The sequence below is a fragment of the Bombyx mori genome, chromosome 19, assembly GCF_030269925.1.
Source record: "Bombyx mori chromosome 19, ASM3026992v2".
Taxonomy (NCBI): Eukaryota; Metazoa; Arthropoda; class Insecta; order Lepidoptera; family Bombycidae; genus Bombyx; species Bombyx mori.
The window spans coordinates 11,097,433-11,125,248 of NC_085125.1; the positions used below are offsets into that span (position 1 = coordinate 11,097,433).

General features: G+C 38.3%; 1 protein-coding gene and 1 long non-coding RNA gene across 5 annotated transcripts in view; both read left to right on the top strand.

Annotated features, from left to right (window-relative positions):
* The first annotated feature begins 7,268 nt into the window (after positions 1–7,268).
* The window catches only part of CSP9 (chemosensory protein 9), a 40,651-nt gene continuing 20,103 nt past the window's right edge, over positions 7,269–27,816 (top strand). For 3 of the 4 annotated variants that reach the window (XR_009975604.1, XR_009975605.1, XM_012693856.4), the window contains exon 1: positions 7,269–7,634. Coding sequence is in view for 2 of the 4 variants with exons in the window: in XM_012693856.4 (XP_012549310.1) it covers positions 7,430–7,634 (205 nt within the window). In the remaining 2 variants the exon portion in view is untranslated. 4 annotated transcript variants of the gene reach the window in all.
* On the top strand, positions 11,034–12,287 carry LOC134200699 (uncharacterized). Its single transcript, XR_009975718.1, has 2 exons — positions 11,034–11,182; positions 11,381–12,287. It is a non-coding gene; the product is annotated as an uncharacterized LOC134200699 (long non-coding RNA).

The following is a 27,816-nucleotide window of genomic DNA, read 5'->3' on the forward strand; positions in this document are numbered from 1 at the left end:
TATTTCAAGAGGTTTTTTTTGTACTGGAGCTCATAGTTATTAAGTTACTATTTTATTCGTTACTCCTTGTAACACGTTCTTTCGTTCGAATTAAAGTTATAAATAAATTGTATTTTGGTACAACGTTTTCTGTCTTAGCATATAGTCATGAGTCATTTATTTGTCTCTCGTTCCGAGATAAATGTGCCAATAACAAACAGACTTCCAAATTTATTTTGCACTGTCGATATTCGCTAATCAATATTTTCTTTGCTAAAATATAGAAGGAATGGTGGTGGTTATTAGATCCTATTACCTACATATTACAAATTTGTATATTATGTAGCAAAATTAGAATAATATTACAAATAAATCACAGTAAAATTTAACTAAATTTCAAGTGTTTCCCAATGTAAACAAATTTTACCCTAAAATTCTTTGAAGTAATCGATTATTGCATTCTATAATGTAATGTGGCACGTTTTCACTGCGGTATGGATAAATATTTTATTAAATCTTACAGTTTATTAACGTAAATTTCCATATCAGTAAAATTCTATTATACTCGTAATCTAACACGTAACGTTTTTTTTTTTTTTTTTTTTTTTTTTTTTTTTTTTTTTTTTTTTTTTTTTTTTTTTTTTTTTATGATTGAAGGATTACTGGTGGCCCGGAGGCCTTTCCAGTTTCACCAGGACAGGTGGGCGAGCAAAGGCTCAGCCAGGAGGGGTGGGATTTGCTAACAGCTACCCGAGCGCCTCCGAAGGAGACCTAACAGCTCAAGAGCAGCTGCTTCGCGAATGAATCTACTACCGGATCGGAATCGCGACCCGCTGAGAAGATCCGGCGAGAAACTCAGCGAGCTGATTCATGGGTTAGGTTGCACGGCGAACTCTTTGTCGAGTTCGACGAGTACGGTTACCGAGGTCCCTAAGCCTGCTCCTAGAGCTGAAGGCGTCTAGTGCGAAGGTTATTGGATCTGATGGATCCGTAAGGACGTGTCTAGGGCGTCGACGGTGACTGGCTCCTGCATGATCAGGATTCGGGGAGTAGTCAGCGGCGGCTACGATAAGGCGATTATCATGACGCATAGCCTTATCGAAGTACCGTTCCGACGCTGACTTCATGTATTTCTGTATAGATTCGAGGCCCAGGTCGTCGTGTAGGTCAACGTTCCTCACGAACCACGGAGCTCCGACGGCTAACCTGCAAAAGCGGGATTGTAGAGATTGAAGGGTGTCTATGTGCGTGCGGGCCGCGTGAGCGAACACCACACTCGCGTAAGTCATGACGGGCCTTATGCAAGTTTTGTAAAGTGTCACCTTGTTCCGAAGGGACATTTTACTCCGCTTACAGATCATGGGGTAGAGTCTACCGAGAATAAACGCGGCACGGTCACGGACTGATTTTATATGCGGGCGGAATGTCATCGATGCATCCAGGGTAACGCCCAGGTACTTGACCTTCCTGGCCCAGGGTATGGATTGACTAAAGAGAGTAATCGGGGGTGTGAGATTCCTCCTCCTAATACGGGAGGAAATCCGTGTGGAGCTTCCCCTCTGAAAAAGCACCGCAGTACTTTTCGCTGGGTTGATGTCTATGCGCCATTTTCGGAACCACTGTCCTAGGGCTAGGGCTGCGCTCTGAAGCTTCTTCGCGATTAGGGACTTGTTTCTACTGGAATAGTAAACAGTCGTGTCGTCGGCGAATAAAGCTAAATGGGTCGGCGGCGACCGGGGAATATCGTTAACGAATAAGCTAAATAGGAGGGGTGAGAGGACAGAGCCTTGCGGGACTCCAGCTGTGAGAGGTCGTGGGGAGGAGCGGGTTCCCTCGACTCGATATCGAAAAGAGCGGTTCGACAAGAAGTCCCGTATGATGAGCACGAGACTATCCGGCACACCCATGTTGAATAGTTTGAAAATCAAACCGTTGTGCCAGACTTTGTCGAACGCTTTTGCGACGTCGAAGAAGAGAGCTCCCGTGTATAACGGTTTTGGTCGATTAAGCCCCACAAGAATGTGCTCCGTGAGGCGGTGCACCTGTTGAACGCATGAGTGATTTGTACGGAATCCGAATTGTTCATCGATGAGAATGCCCTTGGATGAGACGAAGTCTCTGAGGCGTTTGTAGAGCAGACGCTCATACAGTTTGCCTAGAGACATGAGGAGGCTAATCGGGCGGTAGCTCGTCGGATGATTTTTTGGTTTACCGGGTTTATGTATGCCGATAACGTCCGCTTCTTTCCACCCCGCGGGAAAGATACAGTTCGCCATAGCGGCATTGAAAATAGATGCCAACATCACGATGAGTTGGACGGGTAGAAGTTTAATAACGCGGTTGGATATACCGTCGGAACCGGGAGCCTTGCGAGGACGTAGGTCTTTGATCAAGTCTTTAACTTCCATCGGGGTGACGGGTGGTAACACATCAGAGGGTGGCAAGGAGGCTCTGCGTTCTACCTCACTGTCTACTAATTCTACATGCACAGGGTCCACGGATTGAGTGCTGGGCGTGCACTGGGTTTGCAATGTATCGGCCAGCAGCTCTGCTTTTTCGTCATCATCGAACGCCGTGAGTCGGCCTGAGGGGCCTACGAGGGGGGGCATAGTTACTACCGTATCCGATTTGAGAGTACGAGCTAAGCGGTAGTAAGACCTTTGGGAGGGCGCGAGTCCTTCTAAGAAATCAGACCATCTGGCATCTCGGACTTCGGCGATGCGAGACTTTACGTCGCGTTGTAGGGCACGCATTCGAATTCGATTTTCCGCGGTAGGATACCTGTCGTAGGCGCGTATCGAGGCGTTCTTAGCTCTAAGGAGTTCCCTAATATCGTCGGACAATTTGAAGCGGTGAAGGAAGTCCTCCGCTACAACTTGTTTCGATGACCTGTCTAATGTCGAGGTGATGTGTGACGTTAAGATGTCTATGGCTTCAGCGGTATCCTGAGGAGACGGGGTAGAGTCCGGGCTAAACGGTAGCGATGGTGGATCAGATTCAGCCAGGCTGATGCCCAGCGTGTGCCAATCCACCACAGTCCTCGTGACGGGAACGGAATCGGGAGCGCGACCGAGCTTCATAACGACGGGACGGTGGTCTGAATCTAACTCTGAAACTACTTCGATCGAGTGTAAGCGCAGAGTTACGTTTTTTAATAACGCTATGTCGAGTATATCCGGGCGATGCGCGATATTTAGCGGGTAGTGAGTCGGGATTAGCGGAGCGACGATATCGAAGGCGAGATTATCGACTAACGCGTCAAGCCGCCTGCCATTCGGGGTTGTGGTGTGTGAGTTCCACCTAATGTGTTTACAATTTAGGTCGCCCGCCAGAATGACAGAGCTCCCCATGCCGAGCAGCGCCTCGATATCACTGCTTAGAACGATCTTATCCGGTGGAAGATAAACGGACGCGATAACGATCGGCGCGTGTCCCGTCAGTGAGATTCGGCACACTGATGCTTCGATATTAGCGAGCGCGGGAGGATCGAGTGGGACGCAATGCAGGGCTCTTCTATAGTAAATGACGGTACCACCACCACGAGCAGAGAGCCTGTCGTTCCTGACCATGTTATAGTTCGCGATTTTAGGATCACGGCGCGCGGGCTTAAGTAGGGTCTCCTGCACTAAAAAGATATCAATTTGATGGTCACGCAAAAAGTCAGAAACCTGATCACGCTGATTTGCGAGACCGTAAGCGTTAAAAAATCCTATCGTTACGGATAGGGGCTTTATTCTACTTATATACGCCATTGATTACCGGCGGAGTGAGGGGAGGACGTACGTATTTAATGACGCGTATACGTCGGCGTATTCTTGCACAACGGCGATAAAGTGTTGTGCAGTGGAGGCAGAGCGAATGGCGTCGCCCAAAGCGTTAACGCGCTCAAAGTTGATCGACTGAAAGAAGTCGATCGCTAAAGCGAGATTGTCGGACGCGGTCGGAGGGCAAGTCGCGGGAGAGGGACGAGTCGCGGGGGCGGGACGAATCGCGGAGGAGGGAGTTGTAGCCGTGTTCATGTACGGCAGCGGTTTCGCCCAGGCCGAGACACTGGGCACCGGCGCCGGAACGAACGCTGGCTTAGCCTGCGACACAGAGGGTGCCGAGGCTTTGATGTCTGGGCCGGAAGCTCGGAGGCGGTTTTGGCGGGCGACGCGGCGATTTATTTTCGGGGCTCGGGGGCATCCGCGGTAATTTGCGGGGTGACCCTGTGTTCGACACAGGACGCAGCTAGGCGGTTCTGTCGCGGTTTTTTGATCGCGAGTGCATAGGGCCGTGGCGTGATCGCCTAAGCACTTGACGCATCGGGGGCGCGCGTGACAGTTACGGGAAGAATGCCCGTATAATTGGCAGTTATGGCACTGGCTAGGTGTGCCTTTCTTGTGTGGGGTTTCGACTGCGATTCCGGAAAGGCTACAGACCGTTCGGATGTTGAATATTTGCTTACCCTCGGGGGTAGGCTGGAGGGCGACGAGAACCATATTATATGGCTCCCTTCCGCGGCCTGTGTGCATGCGGTGTACGGAGTTAACCGGTAGGCCTTGTTCGAGAAGATCGGCCTTGACGAGCTCGGCATCCAACTCTTTAGGGATGCCACGTATAACGGCACGGAGTTCGCGCTCCTCCTGGAGCGTATACGTGTGGAAACTTATACGCTCCTTACGGAGGTAAGAAGAGAGGGCCCTATGGTCGTCGGGTGTTCGAACCTTAATTTGAATGCCGTTCGCGAGGTTACGGGCATTCGTAAAATTGATATTTTTGGCCTTAAGGGCCAGGGAAACTCGTTCCCAAGCTGCCTTCTCTTGAAGGATTACCGGGGGAGGGGTCTGGGCTTTATTTTGTGCCACCGGACGCGGCGACGGAGTGGCACGGGCTGGAGGCGCAACGGGAGTCTGAGGGCGGGGGCGCGACGCGTTCGCGGCTTTGCTAATTTTAGCGGCCGCGGGAGCTCGAGACTCCGCGGCACGCTTCTTACCCTTTTGCACCAGGGTGAATCCATCCGTCGATGAGGCGGGAGCGAGGTCGACCTCCATCTCCGAGTCAGAGTCAGAGGACGAGGAGGCGGGCGCAGGTGACCTACGAGTAGGTGTTTTGGACGGCGCGACGGAGGCCGCGGATGATCGCGCTGCTGGAACGGTGACCACGGCGGACGACGCAGCAGTTTTACTCGCCAGTATAGGCGACGCGGGAACGGCAGGCACGACGGAGGCTGCGGTGCTCGATGCAGAAGCTTTGCACGCAGGTACAGGCGACGCAGGAGCAGCGAGCTCGGTGGAGTCCACGAGAGGGCTCGCAGTGTGATCGGCCTTGAAGGCCTGAAACTCGGAAGTGAGCTTTGGGTAGCGAAGCCGGAGAAATTCCGCAAATACAGCGTCCATGATGTCTACGTGCCCAGGTGGGGCTACCCTGGGTCTTAGAAAACACTCGCCTTGCGGCGAGGCCCCAACTTCTCGGACCTGAGCGGTTCTATTGAACACAGGTGGCGATGCGGCACGATTACTGCAGGACAAAGAAAAATCACAACAAAACGGAAATAACAAAAAGAAACAAAACAATTAAACACTTCCAGGAAGACAGTTTGTCGGCAGATGTACCACGAACACAGAAATAACAAAAGGAAACAAAACAAATAAAAACTTCCAGGAAGAGCACTTAGTCGGCAGATGTACCACGAACACAGGCCGCGCGAACAATGGCCGGGCTAACAAAAGCCGGGCGAACAAAGGCCGGGCGATCGAGTGGTCGATGAGCACGTCCGCGCGTGACGGGTGCCTCTATCGGAATCGAACACGTAACGTCTTACACACTGTAAGAATACCGGAAACGGGAGATGTTAAAACTGTCACATGATGGTTTTTGAAATTGCAAAGAAAAAGAATAGCAGAAGAAGCAAGATCCGATCAAGTGATTTATGGTATATATTAAATTTTTGTTTATATCTATAAAGGATGGATTTTTGAAGATAAGCAAAAAATACTCTTTAGTTTACAGTAAAACTGTAGATCCTGTAAAACTCTTTAGTTTTAAAAAGATTTTTCTTAGAAGGGTTCAATCACCTTGTTCAGTCTTGCATAGTATAATAATACTGTTTAAATGTTAATTTAAATAGTGATTAAGGGCTTTAAATGCGGTTTTCTAATTTTATTAATTTCTAGTTAATTCAGAAAAGAAAACAATAAGCTATTGTTGTTGAAGAAAGATGAACCTATCAGGATTTCTGATGAATCCTTAATATTTCTTATTGAAAGTGAAATAAACTATTTTACGTTCGTCTATATTTATGTATTTTAGAGCAATACTCCACAACATTGTTAGTTTGAAGATTATGAAGTAAAGGTAGCAAGCACCTTCCTATTTTGATGAGAAAAAAACTCGGACTTTTAAAGTCTTTGATGTCACACTCTAACTCCCCTGTGACTCCGTAATTTGCGTATGAGTTACAGAAACGTTCCGAGCCGTTGCTTGCGAACAATGGTTCTTCCGTGACTTCAAATCTTTTCTTAACTTATCCGATTTGACAAGATGCAACTCTGGCATATACCTAACAGCAATCTTAATTATACGTGTGTAACTTTTCGAATTTCATTTGGGTCCATCTATTGTGTACAATAATTATTGTTAAAATATGCAAATTACGTATATGTTTGAAGTATTCATGATTTATCATACAGCCGGTAATTTATTGTCAGGAATGAGGTTATTCGACAGAGAACTATGTCATCGACATAGCTCAAAAGAGTCGGCAAGCTAAAGTTGCTAGCTAGACTTATATGCCCTAGAACCGACGATAGCTGGTGCAAACGGATTCTTCTCGAGTAGTGTACCTTCCGGCTGGTTGGAGCGATAATCTAAGAAGAATGGCTAACAAGGAATGGATGAAGAGAACAGATAACGGGGGTTCAGTTGTGTAAATAAAGATTTATGTCCAACAATGGACAACTGTGGGCTGATGATGATGATGAGCTAATTTGTGTCATATATATTGACGTGATGAAGTAACTATGCTGTATAATTATTACATACGTACTAAAATGTTTCGAAAATGTCGATAACTAACCGTACATAATAACAGTTTTCATTCACAAGTCCTAATAAGGTACACACGATCTGTTAACTTTCTTTAAAAAAACAGCTATGTCAAGAGTATAGAGACCTCTTTGTTGTACAAACTACCGATTTATTCTCAAGTCTCCCTTGATAAAACCAGTCTTAGAGTATTCGCTGCAACGAGGCTGCACTAAAGAAAGCATCTCGATTTGATCGTGAGCCAACGCTAATAACCTTAAAAACAAGCGCGTAGCCGCGCGCCCTCCATAACTAAACGCAAACTCGATTCGCGCGCACGAATGACGTTCTAATTTTAAAATTGCGCGGGAGTTCTCCAGTGCCACAATAAACATAATTTGTGATGTGATTTTATAATTTAGCTTCTCATTTTTTTTAATTCAAAATGCGTGCTGTGATTTTTTTGTATACTTGTGTGTTTGTTGTGGTGGGACAGGACATCAACGCAATGATGAGTATGCCGAAATACGACGAAAGATACGATTATTTAGACGTTGACGATATATTTAGAAATAAAAGACTTGTCAGAAACTATGTTGATTGTTTGATAAATGCTCAAAGGTGCACGCCAGAAGGAAAAGCCTTGAAAAGTGAGTAATATAGACAGACAATTGTTGATCTTTTTCTTAGGTAGCAAGCATCATTCTTTTTTGATAAAGAAATGTAGAGTAAATCGAGATTACTAATAGATTTAAGCCTTTTTTTTCAATTTACTTCATTTTACTTGAAAATTATGCACCTTAAACCTAAGAACGATGTTGCTATCTATCTATCTATATATAAAAATGAATTGCTGCTCGTTAGTCTCGCTAAAACTCGAAAACGGCTGGACCGATTTGGCTAATTTTGGTCTTGAATTATTTGTAGAAGTCCAGAGAAGTTTTAAAAGGTAGCTAAATATGAAAATGCTCGAAATTAAATAAGAATAACAATTTTGTTTTTCCTTGCCACAACCCATCTATGTAGTTTATTAAAAAAAAAACTTGGTATGTAGATTAATTTCGTCCTCGTCCAGTCGTAACCTAATAAACTCTGCTAGGAGTTCCGGGATGATATTTTGCACTATAGAGTCTACCGACGTTGTATTGGGTGTCAGCTATCTGTATATCCGGTGGTAGCGTCACTGCGTTATACCATCGGAGATAATAAGATCTACTTCTTTCTCTGACTCTACGACAATTAGATTTTCTAGATCGTTGAAAACCTTTCAGAATGATAATGACCGCCACGCAATGAACACTGAAACAAGATTTAATCACTATTTATCGTGTAAAAATGTACTTTATAAATAAGCCTGATAGTTATAATTTTGATACGTTTGATAGAAGATATTGATCGAGACACTGCGGTGACCGCAAATAAGGTCACAAGAGCAGCGAACATAGTTCAATATACGAGCATATTTACCTAATCATTAATGTATATGCACAAGTCTTGTAAGATCCGATTGATCTATTGTAACAACTCTTACTTACTGTTCGTTTTAGTCGACGAGTTCGGCGTGGATAGTACCGGTGCTTGAGGGTCTTAAAAGCACCGAGAGTGATTCAGGAGGATCCGAAAAGACGGGTGACGACGGCTTTGCGTTGCCCCGTTGCGGTCTTTTTTTCCTACCTATGCTGATAGCCTTGAGAGGCTATATCAGCGTTACCCTAGCGTGTAGGTGAGCTCACGGGGCTCAAACCGGGAGTGTTGCTAGCACTGGCCCTAGCAAGAGCAGTGCTTCGTAGAATCTACCACTGGATCGGAAACGCAACCCACTGAGAAGATCCGGCGAGAAACTCAGAGGGCTGTGCCTATGAGTTAATTCACTTGTCGAGCCCTTCGTCGCCAGCGACGGGTTCGACGAGGACGGTGACCGATGCTTGTGGTACCAAAAAGCACCGTTAATGGATCGGGAGGATCCGTAATATCAGTCGCGGTCGTCTAGGTTAATTGTATTGAACACTTCTCGGGTAATCAGTTTGAATTAAAATAGAAAACTTCCAATCACATCAAGCTGTATTATGAATGCGGGTCAATCAATGCCGTTTTCTTTTCATTACACACTTTTCAAGTGTAGTGTATTCGACTTTGTTGATGTGTGAGGGGAAGACAGATACTACGAAAGAATACTATTTAAAATATAAAGAGATTATTTTTAAAAACCTTTGGACTTCTCTTCTTCTTTATTATAGTTATCGATTTCTTGCAACGGCAAAAAGATAAAAGTGAGACTTGTTGCAGAGGGTAGCTTGAGTGATTTACATAATCTTCAATCTAAGCATATGGACAGGTTTGATTGGAATGCAATAAAACGCAGATTGCATCACCATTTTTCCTGTTTCTTTGTTCGTTACATTATTTCGAATTTATACATATTATATGAAGGTATTTGCATATTTAAATTATTTCTAACAAATTTTGCCTCATAAACTATATTACATAAATTTTAAAATTGATATTTAGCATGAAGTGTACATCCAGTTCGTTTATTTGTTGTGGATGGTTCCGTATATTTAATAATTGTGTTTGTAACTTAATTTAGTCATAGCATTGAGTTTTCAATTCATGCTATTTCATTAATTACTGAATTAACCATCTCCAAAAACACTCAGTCAGAAAATTATAATATATGTTCGAGAAAGAATAGTAATGGAAAAATTACATTAGAGGGCTTGAACAATATTGAGTATGTCCAACTATTTATCCGTTGACATTCCCATCTCATCCATATATTGTAACTAATATCTTCTCATTTGTCTGTTTTGAGAACTCGCTCCCTAATTCCCATCTTACAATGGTGATAAAGCGTTTCTACTCCAGTATAGGCAATTTGACAGTTGCTTGTTTTTTGTATATTTTCCGCAATATAATGATGCTGCGACCTCATGGTATCTCAGCAGACACTATCTCAAGGTAGGCCATTGACGTTGTACGGTTATTTGTGGCCTTCAAAATCCGAAGGGTTGACCTGATGATGTGCTTTTATCCATGATTATGAAAATCGACATTACCAGTAGGATTGCTGAGTCTCTGGTCGGGACTTTTCTAAATCTAGTTTGAAGAAGGACATATCAAAGACATGCACTCAGGAAATACCGTGTAAAGTGTAAAACTATTTCTGAATAAAAGTATAATTGTGGATCAGCGCAGTGGTTTGTTAACTACGGGGTTGTTTACCCATCTATATACTACTAATATAATATATTTCAAGTTCGTTCGTAAAGCGTGTCCAACACTTTCGGTTTTATAAAGTTTATGGGGTCAAAGACAAAGGACGTTCGTCAATGAACCGTTTTTTTCTATGAATAAGATAAAAAGTACATTATGTGTAATGGTTTTCTTAATGGAGTTATTTCCGAAAATCATTTGGTAGAACCAAACATTAGTGTGAGATTAGAGCATTGAACTTTAAATATAAATAAAATAAAAAAAAAACAAATTGTGTGTTAATATATTTGAGACCGGGACTTATCTTTAAATCTGTTTTTGTTTTTTACAGTTCATTGTGTTCGTGTCGATGTTAAGTTTGAATAAAACAAGGTCGAATGTTTTATTAAATATAATATGTTATTCTTAGATTCGTTTGCAACGTATCTTTTTGTTTCTATAAAAAAATCAATGCGACAATATATTTTTTTTGTAATAATACTCGTAAAAGCCGTTTAGTTAGTAAATATAATACTATATTTTGATTCTTGAAACGCGCTTCTTATATGAAACGATTATCTCTTTCTGGTTCAATTAACAATAATCATACCAACATTTACTGATACCTATTTCTACCATAGCGGGTAGATAACGGTATACGACATGTATTACTCGAATTAAACAGAACTAAACAAAAACAAAAAATTGTATAATAACTGTAGATTAATTGGTAAGAAGAAGTCATGAAGTCAATTGTGCAAAATCAATAAGATGATATCTGCATTTTCATTGCAAAAGTCTTCGATCAATAATACTACTAGATTCGCGATTAGCGCTTCAAAAACGGCCCAAAAAATAAGACCACAAATAAATTTGTGGTCTTATTTCAAATTAGTATGGTCCAATCATAGCCAACACTAAGACGTCAAAACGCTGCAATGCGCGTTCAAAAACTGAGTAAAAAACCACCGTAACACCAAGGTTTTGGAAGGAATATCTTTTTTTGGTAAATTTATATTATTAAGTGTTTTTCATAAAATAATAAACACAATTATATTGTAAATAAAACACAATTTACGAATATTGTAATTGTTTGGCCAATGTTTGCAACAAGGCACCAACTATTGTAACAAACATCACCTATTCTTGGACAGGGAATGCATAGAGTAGTTTAGTTATTTTATAATGTTATTTTTGTTTGTAGATTTCCTAGTAGCCCCTTGTCGCTGTGCACAATGGATATATATTGTCGCGAAAGAAAGAGGAGAAGAAATATAGAACCCTTATAAAAATTCTAGAATTGTTCAATGGTGGTGGCAAATCAATGCAAAAAAGTATTAAAAAAACTTTATATGTATGTGTAAATATTTTAAGCGTATATGCTGAAAAGGATTTGTTTTCTGGGGGAAACGAACACAGCCATAAAATAAGCCTAAATTAAACTGATTATAGAAAAATTCATTGATATAAGATTACATTATATTTGTAAAAAAGAAACCGCTCATATAAAAATGACTTCTAAAAGACAGCTTTATAACAAACTGAATCTGTTTAAAGGTAATTAAACCTACATTATTGTTTTAATTACTTCTGTATAAAGAATACGTGGAAAACATGTTTCGTGTTTCCTTTCATATTTTTTTTACTTTATTCAATTTTATTTTTTATCACCTATTTGTTGTAATAGCGGCAATGTAAAATATTATCTACTACTTTTTTGAATCGGTCAAAAATGGTTGCGACCATACAAAACAAACCTAAAACAAATATGTATATTCTGCAACTCTATGTCTTTCAATACTTACTGTGTTCTGAGCATTGAAATGTAATACCAAGAACTACATCTAGTTCCACAATACAATAAGCACGAAATTTTAAACAAATATTTTTAACCTTATAAATTAGGCTTTAAGTATCATTTTAGAATAAATATTTTTGTACTGATGACTTTTTATGTTCAAGTGACATTTTAAATTCATTCCATAATATTCTTTTTCTGATGAAAGGACCTAAATACATATATTTTGCAATGGTAATTAAACTTTATGTTTAAGTATTAAGGTTAATAATAAACTGAAGTCGTTAACATTATTAAACTTTTTTCTAAGAAATGAAGATGTTTTCGTGTCTGCAAACGTGGCCACTGGAGCGTCTTATTTTTGTTCCTGATCCTTAATCTAGTACTATTATTGATCGAAGGCAAAAGTCCAAAATGGGTCATTTGATCCAGTATGGTGTGTTTAGTGTTAAATTGATTATTTTTATCTGCATTTGCGAAGTTTTCACGAAAACTGGTTACATAAACATTCATGAATGTTTTATGTCCTTCATCAAATAACTTTACTTCCCAGTTAATTTCTGTATTGTAATATCTGACATTAGCGGTGACCAATTTAAAATTCAGATTTGTCAGATTAATTTAAATTTTATTGTAAATATTTATCTATAATTAATTATTTACATAATTATATTGTTCGTTTCCTTCTCGATTACGGCTACTTCATTTAATTTATCGATTAAAATTGTTCTAAAGTTAGTGTCGAATTTGAGTTCCAGCTTTGTTCAAACTACTTACTTTCGTACATCACAGATGAGGGATTTCAAAAAACTAGAGGTCCCGCAGTAATCGAAATTCGACTATAATTAATTGAAATTGTAAGTTTGTACACTATTATGATTGTATTTTATACTTCTATTTCTATTCTAATCACAAATTTCGCCAAGACTACACTATAAAAAATATTAACAAAGACAAACAATATTTAATCTATTCTCAATTTGACAACAGACGCCAAGAACAAAAGTTTGACAATAAATAGTATGCATGCGTGTGTGCGTCAAATACATGGTATGTAGTGTGTGTAATGTTTTCTTTATTGATTTAATGTATCTTTTATGCATTATTTTAAAAAAAATATTAGCATTGTGCACTTCTTCTCTATATTCTCTATAAGTGTGGAAAATTTCATACTCCTCCGTCCGCGCAATTTTCGTAAAAAGGGATACAAAGTTTTTGCTTCACGTATTAATATATGTATAGATTCGTAGAAAAATAAAATTAAGTAATCCTTTGTTTATTCAGCGATGACATTTCTGAATAAACTTTCGCGGTTACCCGTGCGAGAAGCATTGCAGTCAGAACGCAGTTTGATTGTCGATTGTATTCGAATCAATGCCAAATTGAGTTTGGCTTTCTCAAATCCACATATACTTGTAAATAGACACAAACACACACAACAAACACACATACAAACATAAAACAGACAATATACTCGTAAATAGACACAAACAAACACAAGAAACACACATACAAACATAAAACAGACAACTTAAAAACTTTTTTGCTCTGTTTCGTCAACCAATTTATGCTTTGTTTTTGATTAATAATAAAGATGAGCTTTAGTGTTATGTGAAATGGAAAAACTTTGTAAAAAGTCAGTTTTGTTTTATAAAAATTACAATCACACATTTTTAGTTTTGAAATTTCGGTTATTATGGTAAAATCTATTTAAAAAGTTTTTAAAATGATTACCTAATTAATTTTAATGATTTCATAATTATATTTTTAGTGATGTAAAGTAATTACCATAGCTCATAGACATTACAATGATCTCGCATTTATTTAATTCGTATAGCTCTCGATTTTTCGGCATCTCTCTATCTATTTTTGTTTCACCTTTGAAAATCGATAGTAATAAAAATTTATGCGATAATGATTTTGAAAACCATTCATTATCCTTGCCGCTTTATAGTACGACTATGACATTATGTTTTGCGTTCAATATATTTGATGATGAAATTTAACAAGCAATTTGAACTCGGTCTTGATCATAGACTATATGCAAGCTTTTAATTATAATTTTTTTGTACAAATTTCGTCATATCCACTATTCAGCGAACCTTGAGCCAACGAATGTTTTAGTATCATTACACAACGGAATAATACGAAAAAAAAATCGCTTCTTATGATGTTATCACAGAAAATTCCGATCTGTACAAAAAAAAAATAACAATTTATTAGAACAAAAACAAACGAAGCACGTCATATGTATTCGTGTGAAATACAGTTTCGTTCGAAACGTGATGGGAATTGTAATCGCATTCCAAATAGCTTCACTTCCTATTCCATGTTGTAGCAGGTGACTGTGGGTCGACAATGACGCCTTTTTGTTGTCGTTTTTTTTTTGTTCCATTTATCCTGTTTGTTTTATTTAGATCTACATGTTGAACTCAATAGAATTAGTGGCCAAGTGCACGTTTTATTTAGAATGCTTGCAGATGAGTTCATTGTCTAATATGCTATCATAGAAGGCGTAACTCCGATTCTTCTGTCCATAGATAATACGCTTAATATTTAAAACTATTGTCGATCTTGAATTCTTGAACCAAAGCAATTGAAGTTTCATTTGCATTTTTACAGCGTCTGTTTCACTCTCCAAATTAATAAATATGGTGGGTTTGCGTTGACTGCACCGTTCCCACCAACTCACCCACTCACCCAACAACCTGGGTCACGCCTACATAAATTAGGAAATTAATTACTTAAGTAAGGAACTGGGGATTGGGAATTTGCCTAAAGATAGGTTTGGCTTTTATTTTTGCAAAATCAATTCGCAATTCGTTCTTGCTAGATTTCTTTATAAAGATTATAAAATATATAAGATAATGATATAAAAAACCCTTTGTCGGGCATAGGCAGAATTTTTAGCATCAGTTTTTTTTTCTAAATAGGTATTGATGGACGCTTCTTTATTAGATCACAATTTTTTATTCTGGCAACATTGATGCATGATAAGAATAAAATACTATTACAACAAAAAAATATTATACATAACACTATACATAAATTATTACAACATTATGTAAAGCAATAAAAAAAAATTACATAGTTATTATATTATCCTTAACTGCTTTGTAGATGTACTTCACATATCGTTATGCTCTATAAAAAGGATAAGAAAAGTTCTGTTAGATATTATGTGAATTTTGTTTACAAAAATAATGATCTTTCCCTTTCGATACTTTTCTGTGTAAGGTAAGGAATCTATTTCAAATAAAAGTACAGTTATATGTGTTCTTATAGATGACAAAGTTGATACGCGCAAATACATGGCGACCCGTTGCATGACACCGTTCACAAAGGCCACGACGCATTTCCGATTCGAGTCACGGATGATGATCATTGATTTCATTCATTGGAAACGCATTGTCGATCTCAATTATGTGTAGCTCGAGAAACACATTACTGACATAGTTGTAATGTATATAAAACGTAATTTATTTATAATCTATACATCTATATATTAAAACGTGAAGCAAAAACTTTGTATCCCTTTTTACGAAAATTGCGCGGACGGAGGAGTATGTAATTTTCCACACTTATAGAAAATATAGAGAAGAAGTGCACAATGCTAATTTTTTTTTTTAAATAATGCATATAGATATATTAAATCAATAAAGAAAATATTACACACACTATATACCATGTATCTGACGCACACACGCATGCATACTATTTATTTATTGTCAAACTTTTGTTCTTGACGTCTGTTGTTAAATTGAGAATAGATTAAATATTGTTTGTCTTTGTTAATGTTTTTTATAATGTGATCTTGGCGAAATTTGTGATTATAGAAGTATAAAATACAATCATAATAGTGTACAAACTTACAATTCCAAATAATTATAGTCGAATTTCGACTACTGCGGGACCTCTAGTATAAATAAAATTGGAGTGTCTGTTTGTATTATTGAAACTAGCGACCCGCCCTCGCTTCGCTTCGGAAACATTAAAACACACATGAAACCAAAAAAATAAAAAAATAAAAATTTAAAAAAAAGTAGCCTATGTTCATCAGGGACAATGTCGGCTTCTAATGGAAAAAGAATTTTTCAAATCGGTCGTAGTTTCGGAGCCTATTCGAAACAAACAAACAAACAAATCTTTCCTCTTTATAATATTAGTATAGATAACAACTTTTTACTACATGCATATGAATATATAAGTATATACGGTACATACACCAAAATAACATTTTTTACAATTTTTGTCTGTCTGTCTGTTTGTTCCGGCTAATCTCTGGAACGGCTGGGCCGATTTTGACGAGACTTTCACTGATAGGTGGCTGATGATATAACGAATAACTTAAGCTACTTTTTTTAGACTAACTTTGCTCCGCAGCGTTACCCGCGGTACGACAATAACCGCGGGTAACATCGCGGAACTCAGCTATCAATAATAAAATTTAATGTTTCCGAAGCGAAACGAGGGCGGGTTGCTAGTACATAATATATTCATAACTAATCTCGAATTTTAGAAAATACCAAAATCACACACATACATTCGATATACTGGAATCAGAATCATAATATTATTATATATCGTTCGATAGCCCAATGGACGAAATTCGATCTTAACCACGGATACTTTATGATATATAGATTAATTTTATGTCATACATTTTTTCTTTTGTTTGATTCCCGACATTTTTTCTTGAAAATTAACTATTATATGACTATTGAATGCGTTCTTTTCTTGAATTTTTTTTTATTACTTAGAGGGTTGGGCGAGCTCACAGCCCACCTGGTGTTAAGTGGTTACTAGAGCCCATAGACATCTACGACGTAAATGCACCACCCACCTTGACATATAAGTTCTAAGGTCTGAAGTATGGTTACAACGGCTGCCCCACCCTTCAAACCGAAACGCATTACTGCTTCACGGCAGAAATAGGTGGGGTGGTGGTACCTACCCGCGCGGACTCACAAGAGGTCCTACCACCAGTAAGGCATTCAAGGCTCACCAGAAAAAATAGTGTCTACCAGCCTACGACCGTTACGGGAGTTAAATGGTTGCTGAATCCATAGATATCACATTATGAATGCCCTCACCCACTTTGAGACTTGTCTCAATTGTATAGGTTGATTTTTATGACATGATGTTATTTCTTCATGGAAGTTGTTCGCCAACATGATTTAAGTACGGATGTCAGTACAAAAATTGTTACTTTGCTAGCGGGATTCGAACATCCGCATAGGTGCATCGCTCGATACGAGTACACCTGGCGTCTTATCTTTTAAGCTACGGCAACTATCTGAAGAAGCACATCAATCTATATATATAAAAATGAATTGCTGTTCGTTAGTCTCGCTAAAACTCGAGAACGACTGGACCGATTTGGCTAATTTTGGTCTTGAATTATTTTTGGAGGTCCAGAGAAGGTTTAAAAGGTTAGATAAATATGAAAATGTTCGGAATTAAATAAAAATAACTATTTTGTTTTTACTTTGATGTGTCCCCCATCGGACGGATTCCTTTTGTTTGCATTAAGTTTATTTTATACAAAAGTTTAGGTTTTTTATTTATCGATTCAGGCACTACGAAGTCTGCCGGGTCAGCTAGTTTAAAGTAAATCCATCAAATCAGAAGGCCGGTCGTGTCAGTTCACGACTGTCATTAATAAACATTACTTAAACGTCAAATCTTCAAGTCTACGAATAAGCTGTATGAAACACTTTTTGTCTGAAAGTTCAATGACACGTAATAAACATTCCTAAATAGAATTTGTTTCAAATTTTTTCTAATTAGTTTTAACCGTGAGAAGTTTCTTGAATGCACATAAAGGCACGGTTTCTTGTAAGCATTACTGTTTGAATGATGTAGATAAGTTTATCGTCTTTTTTCCCAATCTAATCGTTAATAGTCTAAAGGGCTATTTCAATTTGAGAGAACTTTCTAGCACTAGCCCTAGCAAAGGCAGTGCTGCACTGAATCTACCATCGGATCGGAATCGCGACCGACTGAGAATACCCAGCGAGAAACTCAGTGGGCTGTATCTGTGGGTTAATTTACTCGCCAAAACCTTCGACAAAAACGGTAAACAGTGCGTGGAATTTAATGATAACGATTTGCAAAATCTATCTAACCTGATCTGTTTATCTTGAGAATTCCTTTTTTAAAATTACCGGCTGTATTTATTTATTTGCGTGCCTAATAATTACTTGAAATTGAAACAAATCTAGTCTTCCTATTAAAGATTGCTCGAAGGTGATTTTTTGACACTTCAGAAGTAAAGACCTTAATAAGTAAACCAGGAGGCCACAATGGACGTACCAAATACAATTTTTTTTTATTGCCCTTGTAGGCCGACGAGCATACGGCCCATCTGATGGTGAGTGGTTACCGTCGCCCATGGACTTCAGCAATGCCAGGGGCAGAGCCAAGCCGCTGCCTACCGATTATATTATACCACCTATCTATACTAATATTATAAAGAGGAAAGATTTGTTTGTTTGTTTGTTTGTTTCGAATAGGCTCCGAAACTACTGGACCGATTTGAAAAATTCTTTTTCCATTAGAAGCCGACATTGTCCCTGGTGAACATAGGCAACTTTTTTTAATTTTTTTTTTTTTGGTTTCATGTGTGTTTTAATGTTTCCGAAGCGAAGCGAGGGCGGGTCGCTAGTTATATTATAAAACAATGCTTGCGTAAAGTTATTACCTGCCTATTTCTGCCGTGAAGCAGTCATGCGTTTCGGTTTGAAGGGTGGGGCAGCCGTTGTAACTATACTGAGATCTTAGAACTTATATCTCAAGGTGGGTGGCGCATTTACGTTGTAGATGTCTATGGGGTCCAGTAACCACTTAACACCAGGTGGGCTGCGAGCTCGTCCACCCATCTAAGCAATAAAAAAAAAAGTTACCTTTTAAAGAAACTGAGAATTCAAAAATAGAGTGTGTCATAAATACTTTATTAGACCGCAAAATAAAATCCATTAGGTATATTATAAAATTAAGATTAAGTTTGAGATTTATAATAGAGATGGCGGTTGATTGTTAATACATACATACATACATATCTTTCTTTCAAACAACTAGAGCGTGTAAAGAGAATTGTTTGAGAACTATATACCTATTCGTATTTTCGTCTGTTATAAAAAAAGCCAGCGGCTCGGTGTCTCCTAATAAAGTGTTCCGAGTCGTCCATTTTGATTTTATTGCGATAAAGAATGTGGTATTTGGAATTTATAACATTATTTATTACCTATGAATTGAAATTAATTTAATTCGCCAGAGCGTTGTTATTAGCAAGTATTATAATATAGCTTAAGAATGCGTCTTCATGATTGTGGAAACATTAAAACATATAATTTAAATCTTAAATTGATATATTTTACAAAATGGTATAAAAACGTTCATAAATTTTAAAATGCTAAAAAATCTAAATGTTATATTAAATCACAAATCTATTTTTGTTGTATTCATTCACTCTGCAGCAAAGAAGTGAGCGTTGATCACCTCTGGCAATCTACCGTGCAATTTATAAAAGATGTCGTGCACGAATCACAGCCCAAAAATAAATCCAAGTAAAGACAGCATTGGATGTCTACCGAGACCTGGGACTTAATTGAAAAGCGTAGAGAGCTTAAGGCTGGCGGTGCCAGAATGCAGGAGTTGAACGTCATGAGTTCCGCCATACAGGCTGCCTGCCGTCGTGACCGAAACACAGCGCTACAATCAATACGTGAAGAGGTTGAAAGGCATTCTCAAAATTTTGAAACAAAAGATTTACACATGAAAATCAGACTTATAACTCGTCAATTTAAGCCAAAGACTTGAGCTATTGAGAATGCGTCTGGAGATACCGTCACTGAGATCAAAAAGATTGTTAGCGCTTGGAAAGACTATTGCAAGTCTCTGTTTACTGACACCACAACAAAGATCTCAATGACCTACAGTGAACCCTCGGAACTGGAGCCGATGCCTCTAAAAGACGAGGTGCGAGCAGCTATCAACCACCTTAAACGGAATAAGGCTGTAGGTTTTGATGAAATCCTCATAAAAACACAGACAATAAAAGCCATGGGGGAAATCGGAGTGGATATACTGCACATCATTTGTTGTCGAATTTGGGTCACTAGAGTTTGGCCGAGCGATTGGTCACATTCCATATTCATTCCACTTCACAAAAAGGGATCAACGAAGAAGTGATATAACTACAGAATAATTTCTCTCGTATCCCACGCCAGTAAAATCATGCTGCACATAATTAACACGAGGCTCCAAGGTTACTTGTCCCGAGAGATCGCCCCCGAGCAAGCAGGTTTTGTAAAAGGTCGAGACACAACAGAGCAACTACTCGTAATGCGGCAAATTATAGAAAAGGCCAGAGAATTTAATATTAGCCTATATGTGTGCTTCGTGGATTTCCGAAAGGCTTTTGATACCGTCGAGTGGTGGAAGCTGTGGTTGGTACTGACGGAAATAGGTGTACCGCAATATCTTGTACACACCATCAGACGTCTGTACGAAGATGGCACGGCCGTTGTTCGTGTTGACAGTATTGACTCCGAACGCTTCAGCACACAGGCAGGCGTTAGGCAGGGCTGCATACTATCTCCTCTTTTATTTAATATACCTAGTCAGGTCATAAATTCTGTCACATGTTTAATGTAAAATAATTGAAACAAGTTTATTCATTATGTAACCATTCATATACCAAAATGAACTTAACAAAACATAGGTTGTTATGACACTAAAGTTTATTCAAAATGACCTCCGTGATTTTGAATACAGGCCTTCAATCTGCGCGGCCAGTCGTCTATCGCAGCACGAACGAGGTCCATGTCAATATCGGCGGCTGCCTTAATCAAGGATGTCTTGAGTGACTCCAAATTGAGATGAGGCTTTGAGCACGCCTTTTCCTCCAAGTGTTGCCATATCTTGTAATCTAAAGGATTCAAATCTGGACTGGAGGAGGGCCAGTCTTCGTGCCGGATGAAGTCGATTTCACGCGCCGCCAGCCAGTCTTGTGTGCTCTTCGCTCTATGAGCTGGCGCCGAATCTTGTTGGAATACCCAGTGCCTGTTATTGAACATGGTATGAGAAACAGGTTCCACAAGGTTCGTCAGGACTGTATTTTGATACACAACTGCATTCGTTTTTACACCTTTCTCACAAAAATGTACCTCTGTTAAGCCCCAATAAGAAACTCCCAACCATACCATGAGCGAGGATGGAAAATGACCTCGTTGGACACGCGAAATACGGTTGCTCGCTCCTTCACTACTATGTGCGTACACCTTATCATTTTGTTTGTTGTAGCTCTCTTCTACGGTAAAAAATTTTTTATCCGAAAAAAGAATTTCCCGATATTTTTTTCCCGCGTACCGCTTCAACAAAGCGCGGCATCTCTTCAGTCTCAGGTCCATTAGACGAGCATTCAAACGATGTCCTGTTTTTCTTCGATATGCCCGAAGCCCTAAGTCTTCATTTAACACCCTTTTCACCGTGGTTCTGCTTAACCCCATTTGAAGGGCCAACAGTTTCTGCTTACGTTTGGGATTTCTTTGAATTCGCGCCTTCACAGCTTTTATCACTGCTGGAGTCCTAACAGACCGAGGGCGACCACTTCTTGACCTGTCATCTACACTAGAGTCTTCATTGTATTGTTTGATGGTACGATAAACGAATCTTTTGGTTATATTCAAATTTTTCAGTATGTTAAAAATTTTAATTGGCGCGTAACCGCAACGATGCAACGCAATAACTGCAACACGGTCTTCTTTAAGCGTCCACTCCATATTTAAAAATTAGTAAAATTCTAAAAGTATACATTTTTATTTTCATGAACAATTCGAAATTCGAATTCAATAAACTTTTTTGTGGCTAGCATTCTAAAAGAAAAGTTTGTTTGCAGCATTCTAAAAGAAAAGTTTTTACTGTGTGACAATACTTATGACCTGACTAGTTATACACAGAGTATATAATGCGGATAGTTCTTGAAGATTGGGATAAAGGAATATCCGTTGGTGGTCGGAAAATATCAAACTTGAGATACACCGATGATACTACCCTCTTGGCCTCAACGAAATCGAGGTGCTTCTTCGCCGGCTGGAGACTACAGCGTTGGATTTTGGACTTGCGATCAATCGTGATAAGACCAAAATGATGATCGTATATCGTGCTAACATCAACCAACCGGAAGTCCAACATATAGCGGGATGCGAGGTAGTTAATAGCTATGTATATTTAGGCTCCACTATCACCAACGCTGGAGGCTGCGAAGATGAGATCCGAAGACGTTGCGCCGTGACAAGATCCTCAGTTGAGAGGCTAACAAAGATTTGGAGAGACCGCAGAATAACCAAAAACACAAAAGTTCGGTTAGATGCCTGATGCCTGGTCTTTCCAATCTCTCTGTATGGGGCTGAGACGTGGACGCTGAGGATGCAAGACCGTCGTAAGATTGACGCACTGGAAATGTGGTGTTGGAGACGTCTCCTCAGAATTCCGTGGACCGCGCACCGTACCAACATTTCGATCCTGAAAGAGCTCAACATCAAGGAGAGACTATCGTCAACAGTCCAATTACGAATCCTCAAGTTCTTCGGGCACATCCCTCGTAATGAGGACTCCATTGCGCGGTTGGTGGTGCAAGGGAAAGTCGAGGGCAAAAGATCTCGCGGACGATCTCCAACACGATGGACCGACTTCATAAAATCTGTGACTCACTCCAACATAAATGTTCGCTCTCACTCTGCGAAACATCGTGCCACATGGCGTCGCATCGCGCGAGCATCGGTATCGCAGGATCCGACTGATGCATGACCACGACCACTCTGTCAAGAGTGTACGAATAGGAAGAATTCACTCGTGAATGAGTTATGTGTGTTCGTGTTTTTCATAATAGGTATTGTGTTTTTAAACTTAAAAATTAGATAGTTTTATGTATGTTTCCTATATACTGTAAACGGCTGGATCGGATTTGTTGATATTTCATGGAATCTTTAGATTGGCCAAGCGAGTGATCCTCTGAAGTTTTGTAACGATAGTGCTAAAGTCAAATCATAGATCGGTTGGCAAAGCGAACCGGGTCTTACTAGTTTATATAGTATAGTATGTATAATATATGTAGTTTGCCAGGTACCATCCTGCTTTGGAATGAGCTCGATAAATGAAGAGAATGACGGTGTTTCCCACAGAAATAAATCAAGATCAAGATCTTGATATTATTTCTGTGGTGTTTCCCGAGCGCTATGACATGTCCTTCTTCAAACGAGGCTTGTGGAATGCATTAAGCGGTACGCAGTGGCTTGGCTCTGTCCCTGGCATTGCTGACGTCTATGAGCGACAGTAACCACTCACCTTCAGGTGGAGCCGTATGCTCGTCTGACTACACGGGCAGCAATAAAAATAAAAAGTTTATAATATGTATACCTTTCTCAAATAAAAAAGAAGTGAAAGAATGCTAGCATGTTTCTTAAGTCGAAAGATGCTTCTAGACTAGCTGTTTCTTATGTATAAATCGAATTTATGGAAAATCTAGCGAATAGAAATATTTTCCATTTCATTTTGTACAGTATTGTTTCGTAGAAGCATGTCTGTACAAAATTATTATTTTTTCTTTTTCTTGGAACATCAAGATTAGTTATAAAATATAGTCGTCAAACATGTTGTATGGAATGAGTTTGACGTGCTACCTAGCCCTTAGAGCACAACCCACTGAGTTTCTCGCCGAATCTTCTTAGTGGGATTCCGATCCGATGGTAGATTCAGTGAACCCCTGCTTTTGCTAGGGCTAGCCCTAGCAAAAACAGGTTAGAAAATTCTCAGGTTGGAATAGCCCTTTAGATTATGAACAATTAGGTTGAGAAAAAGAGACGATAAACTTACCTACATAATTCAAACTCTTTCCACGACTGACGTGACTATAGAGGCCACATTATTTATAAATGAATGAATGCTGGTCCTTAATATTAATTAATAAAACCAAGTGCACGGACCAAGTGTAAAAAGTGATAATTAATTTATCTTCAAGGTCTAATTATAGATAAATCACAGATTACACATTTAACCTTTCCGAGTGAATAATAAAAGTTTAAAAATCATAACAAAACATAATCTACTGACAAGTATTATTTTGGGATCCACGGATATTCAAATTTCAAAAACCATATTGACTTGATTAATTAATTTGTGAATAGAAGTGTTTTGTAGTGCGAAGTGTGTTTTGTATGAATTTTGATCTTTTCTTTGCACATTATATTTTATCAGGGGAAAACATTTATACTGGTGGTAAGACCTCTTGTGATTCCGGACGGGTAGGTACCACCGCCTTGCCTATTTCTGCCGTGAAGCAGTAATGCGTTTCGGTTTGAAGGGTGGGGCAGCCGTTGTAACTATACTGAGACCTTAGAACTTATATCTCAAGGTAGGTGGCGCATCTACGTTGTAGATGTCTATGGGCTCCAGTAACCACTTAACACCAGGTGGGCTGTGAGCTCGTCCACCAATCTAAGCAATAAAAAAAAATCACATTTGCGAACGACTTTTGTTCTTGTTATATGAATGTACTTTACATAATAACTTCTGGTTAGGCATTTGAGGAAATCGGATGTGCGCGAGGTAACGAGGTAAAGGCTGTTTGTCCGCGAAACCAGGTACCAGTAACCAAAGGCGCCAGTAACCACTTAAGTTGGGCTGTGAGCTCGTCCACCCATCTAAGCAATAAAAAAAAACATATTATATGAATTTGCAAAAAAATAATTAATTTAATCGGAACTCAAAAAATCGAACACAATTTAAATAAACACTCAATAAAGCAGTCTAATGAAGATTATAATTACGGTAATTAGATGGTGTGTTAAATTTAAAATTATTTTTCACGCTTTCTAAAAACTTTTTTCCATATTAAGATAATAGACTTCCGTTATGTAAACCTGCAAAAAATAATTTTAATTGTTTCGTATTTATTATCTTAAGTAGTATTTTTCTCATTTTAATGATTCTTAGTCGTAATTAGCGAATTAAAAAGAACAGTAGATATTTATTCAAAGTAGTACAACCTGTTCTTCTTAAGCTTCTAAAGATTTGCAACCGACGACAATTTATAACATCCAAGTTGTGTTTTTTTTAAATAAAGCTACTCTTAAATAATAATAAATATTAAAGTTACTCTTAACAGAAACCCTTATATTTTCGAGTTGTAGACGTAATTAAAAAAGCCACGTTTAATATGAATCTTGCGTTTTCTAGTAATGTAATCATAAGCGTTTTTTTTAACTGCTTCCAAAATAAAATGCGCAATGCACCCGAGTCGCATTTTATTTCATATTCCGGAGCAGGACACAGATTTTCTATACTAGTCAGAAAAATAATTAATAAAAACAAGGGTATTTCTTTGTCCTGAACAACTATAAGATTATGTGGCAAAACTATACTCTGTAAATCTAAAATCATCACTGGAGCGAGCGACACAACTTAGCGTAATCGTCATGAACTTATTAAGATGAAGTTATTTCTTAAGTGAATTTATTAATATATTCCTTTTAATATTGTATAAACTATTATATGTGTATATATATATATGTGTGTGTTTAAATAATTTATTTTGTGAATGTATTTGTAATTTAATATAAATTTCATTGCACCTACCACTTTTTACTGTGCACTACCTTTGGTTTACTGGTAGAGAATGCCTTAGGCATTAGCATTAAGTCCGTCAATGTAAATTTTACATGAAGTGTAATAAATAAATAAATAAGTGCTAAATATAATTAGACGCACACGCACAAAGTTCATCACGCACGTTTCATCTTCCTCTTCATGTTGAGATGTCGTATTCTTACATCGAAAGTGTTTCACGGTTAAATCATATTACAATTAAATTGTATACGTTTAATACAGCCTTCCCAAAGTGGGCGATAACGCCCCCTTGTGGGCGCTACAGGCCTAAAGGGGGGCGGTAAGAGACCCAGAAAAAAAGTGGGGGCGTTGTGTAGAGGCTTGGGAGGCGGTTTTTTAATTTCATCTAGGAAGACCCTTAGACACCGACTTGGCTCTCGCTATAGTGGTTTCTTAAGTAGGTGAAGAAATAGGGGCGCTAAAAATAATTTATTCTCAAAATGGGCAGTAGAGAAAATAAGTTTGGGAGCCCTTGGTTTAATAAATGACACTGTTCCAATTCGCACATGTATCTGGGATCTTATATTCGATTTGGGCCAATAAAACAGTTGATTGCTTCACGAAAACTTGATTTTAATCCCGTCTTTATTATAGCAAAGTAAATAAACTAAACACGTCCTTTGTCTTCTGAATTACACTACGTCTGTCTTCCATTCCATCGGGTAAGTAACCCCGTCCGCGGGTAGCTGGAATGGCTCCTTAGGTTACCAGCGAATACGTAGGAGAAAAAAGTAGCAAACCTCATTCTTCCTTTCATTAGAAAACTATGTTTGGAAAATGGAGCAATAGGCATCAATAATTTTACAAGAAAAAAACCAAGTTTGATGTACCATAAAAATACAGAAACTTGTTGTGTTCTATAGGTTTTTAAGTTAAAGATGTCATCAGTAAGCTGCAACAGCTAAATGATAATGTATGTACGGTAATTAAAAATGTTAATTAATAGTGGTGCTTCATATTGCACAACTGAATGATGAAATTGCCATACGAGTTCTCATAAGCTCTTTGGGTATTTTTAAAGAGTTCTTAAAATTCATATGCAGATGTAATTTTCATTATTTAAATAAATAGTTAATGAAAGTATGCTTATCATTTAAAAAAAAAGTGTTTTAATTTCTTAATTCTTCATTAGAACTATGTTGAAATTGTAATCCGTATATTTGTTAGAGACGCCTACAACAAAACAAAACTATTTCATCCGGATACGATACGATTGATCGTAACGATTCATCGTAAACATTAAAAAGTTTAAACTATGGATACTAAAGCGGCTTAATTTTGTACGTTTAAAAACCAGATGGATATAATTATATGTAGTTAAAAAAAAAACAATTTGTATTATATTTTATTGGTGAATCTCGATTAGATATATAGAGTCAATGGAACATTTGAATTTTAATATCTAGCATAATATACATTGCAAATGTTTTTATGTACATAAAAAAATCAGTTTACGATTCGAAAACAAGTTCGGATAATGGCGCTGATTTATTTTTAAACTACATTTTTTTTATAGTTATTCCAATAATGTGATTATGGATAACAATTTTGGAATAACATAGCATCTGGGGCCATTAAAGTTGTTTTTTTTTTGAATTTATTACGATAACGTCGATATTTTAACAACATTGTTTTCTGAGTCGAATTTTATTACACCCACACATATACAGTCAAACCTGGATAAGCGAGAGTTCAAGGGAGCACAATCTCATTCTCGCTTATAGAAGTTTCTCACTAACCCGAGTTTCTCGCTACTGCACCCTCTGAATTTCATTTCGCGATTTTCCGGATTCAAACGCGTTCACTAATTTAAGTTTGTCACTTAATGACAGTACTTTAATTTTCCGTTTTGACATGATGCAGAACAGAAATTTCCTTCGCAATTGATTAACGATAAACTGAGTAAGTCCGACAAACAGGACAGTACACAGGCACACGTGTCCATTCGAAAAGAATGCGATAAAATAATAACGTTATTTAGTTTCACGAAATAGAATAGGTTCAATATTGACTAGAAAACAATACAAAAACAATGGTAGGAAGTTCCACGAAATTTAAGAATGAGTCAAAAAATAGCAGATGTTAAATTTGTAATTTGTTTTGTCAATTGGTTCTCCTAAATAATATAAATAAATAAAGCTCGACTGTCGCTTATAGAGGTATAGATAAGTAGC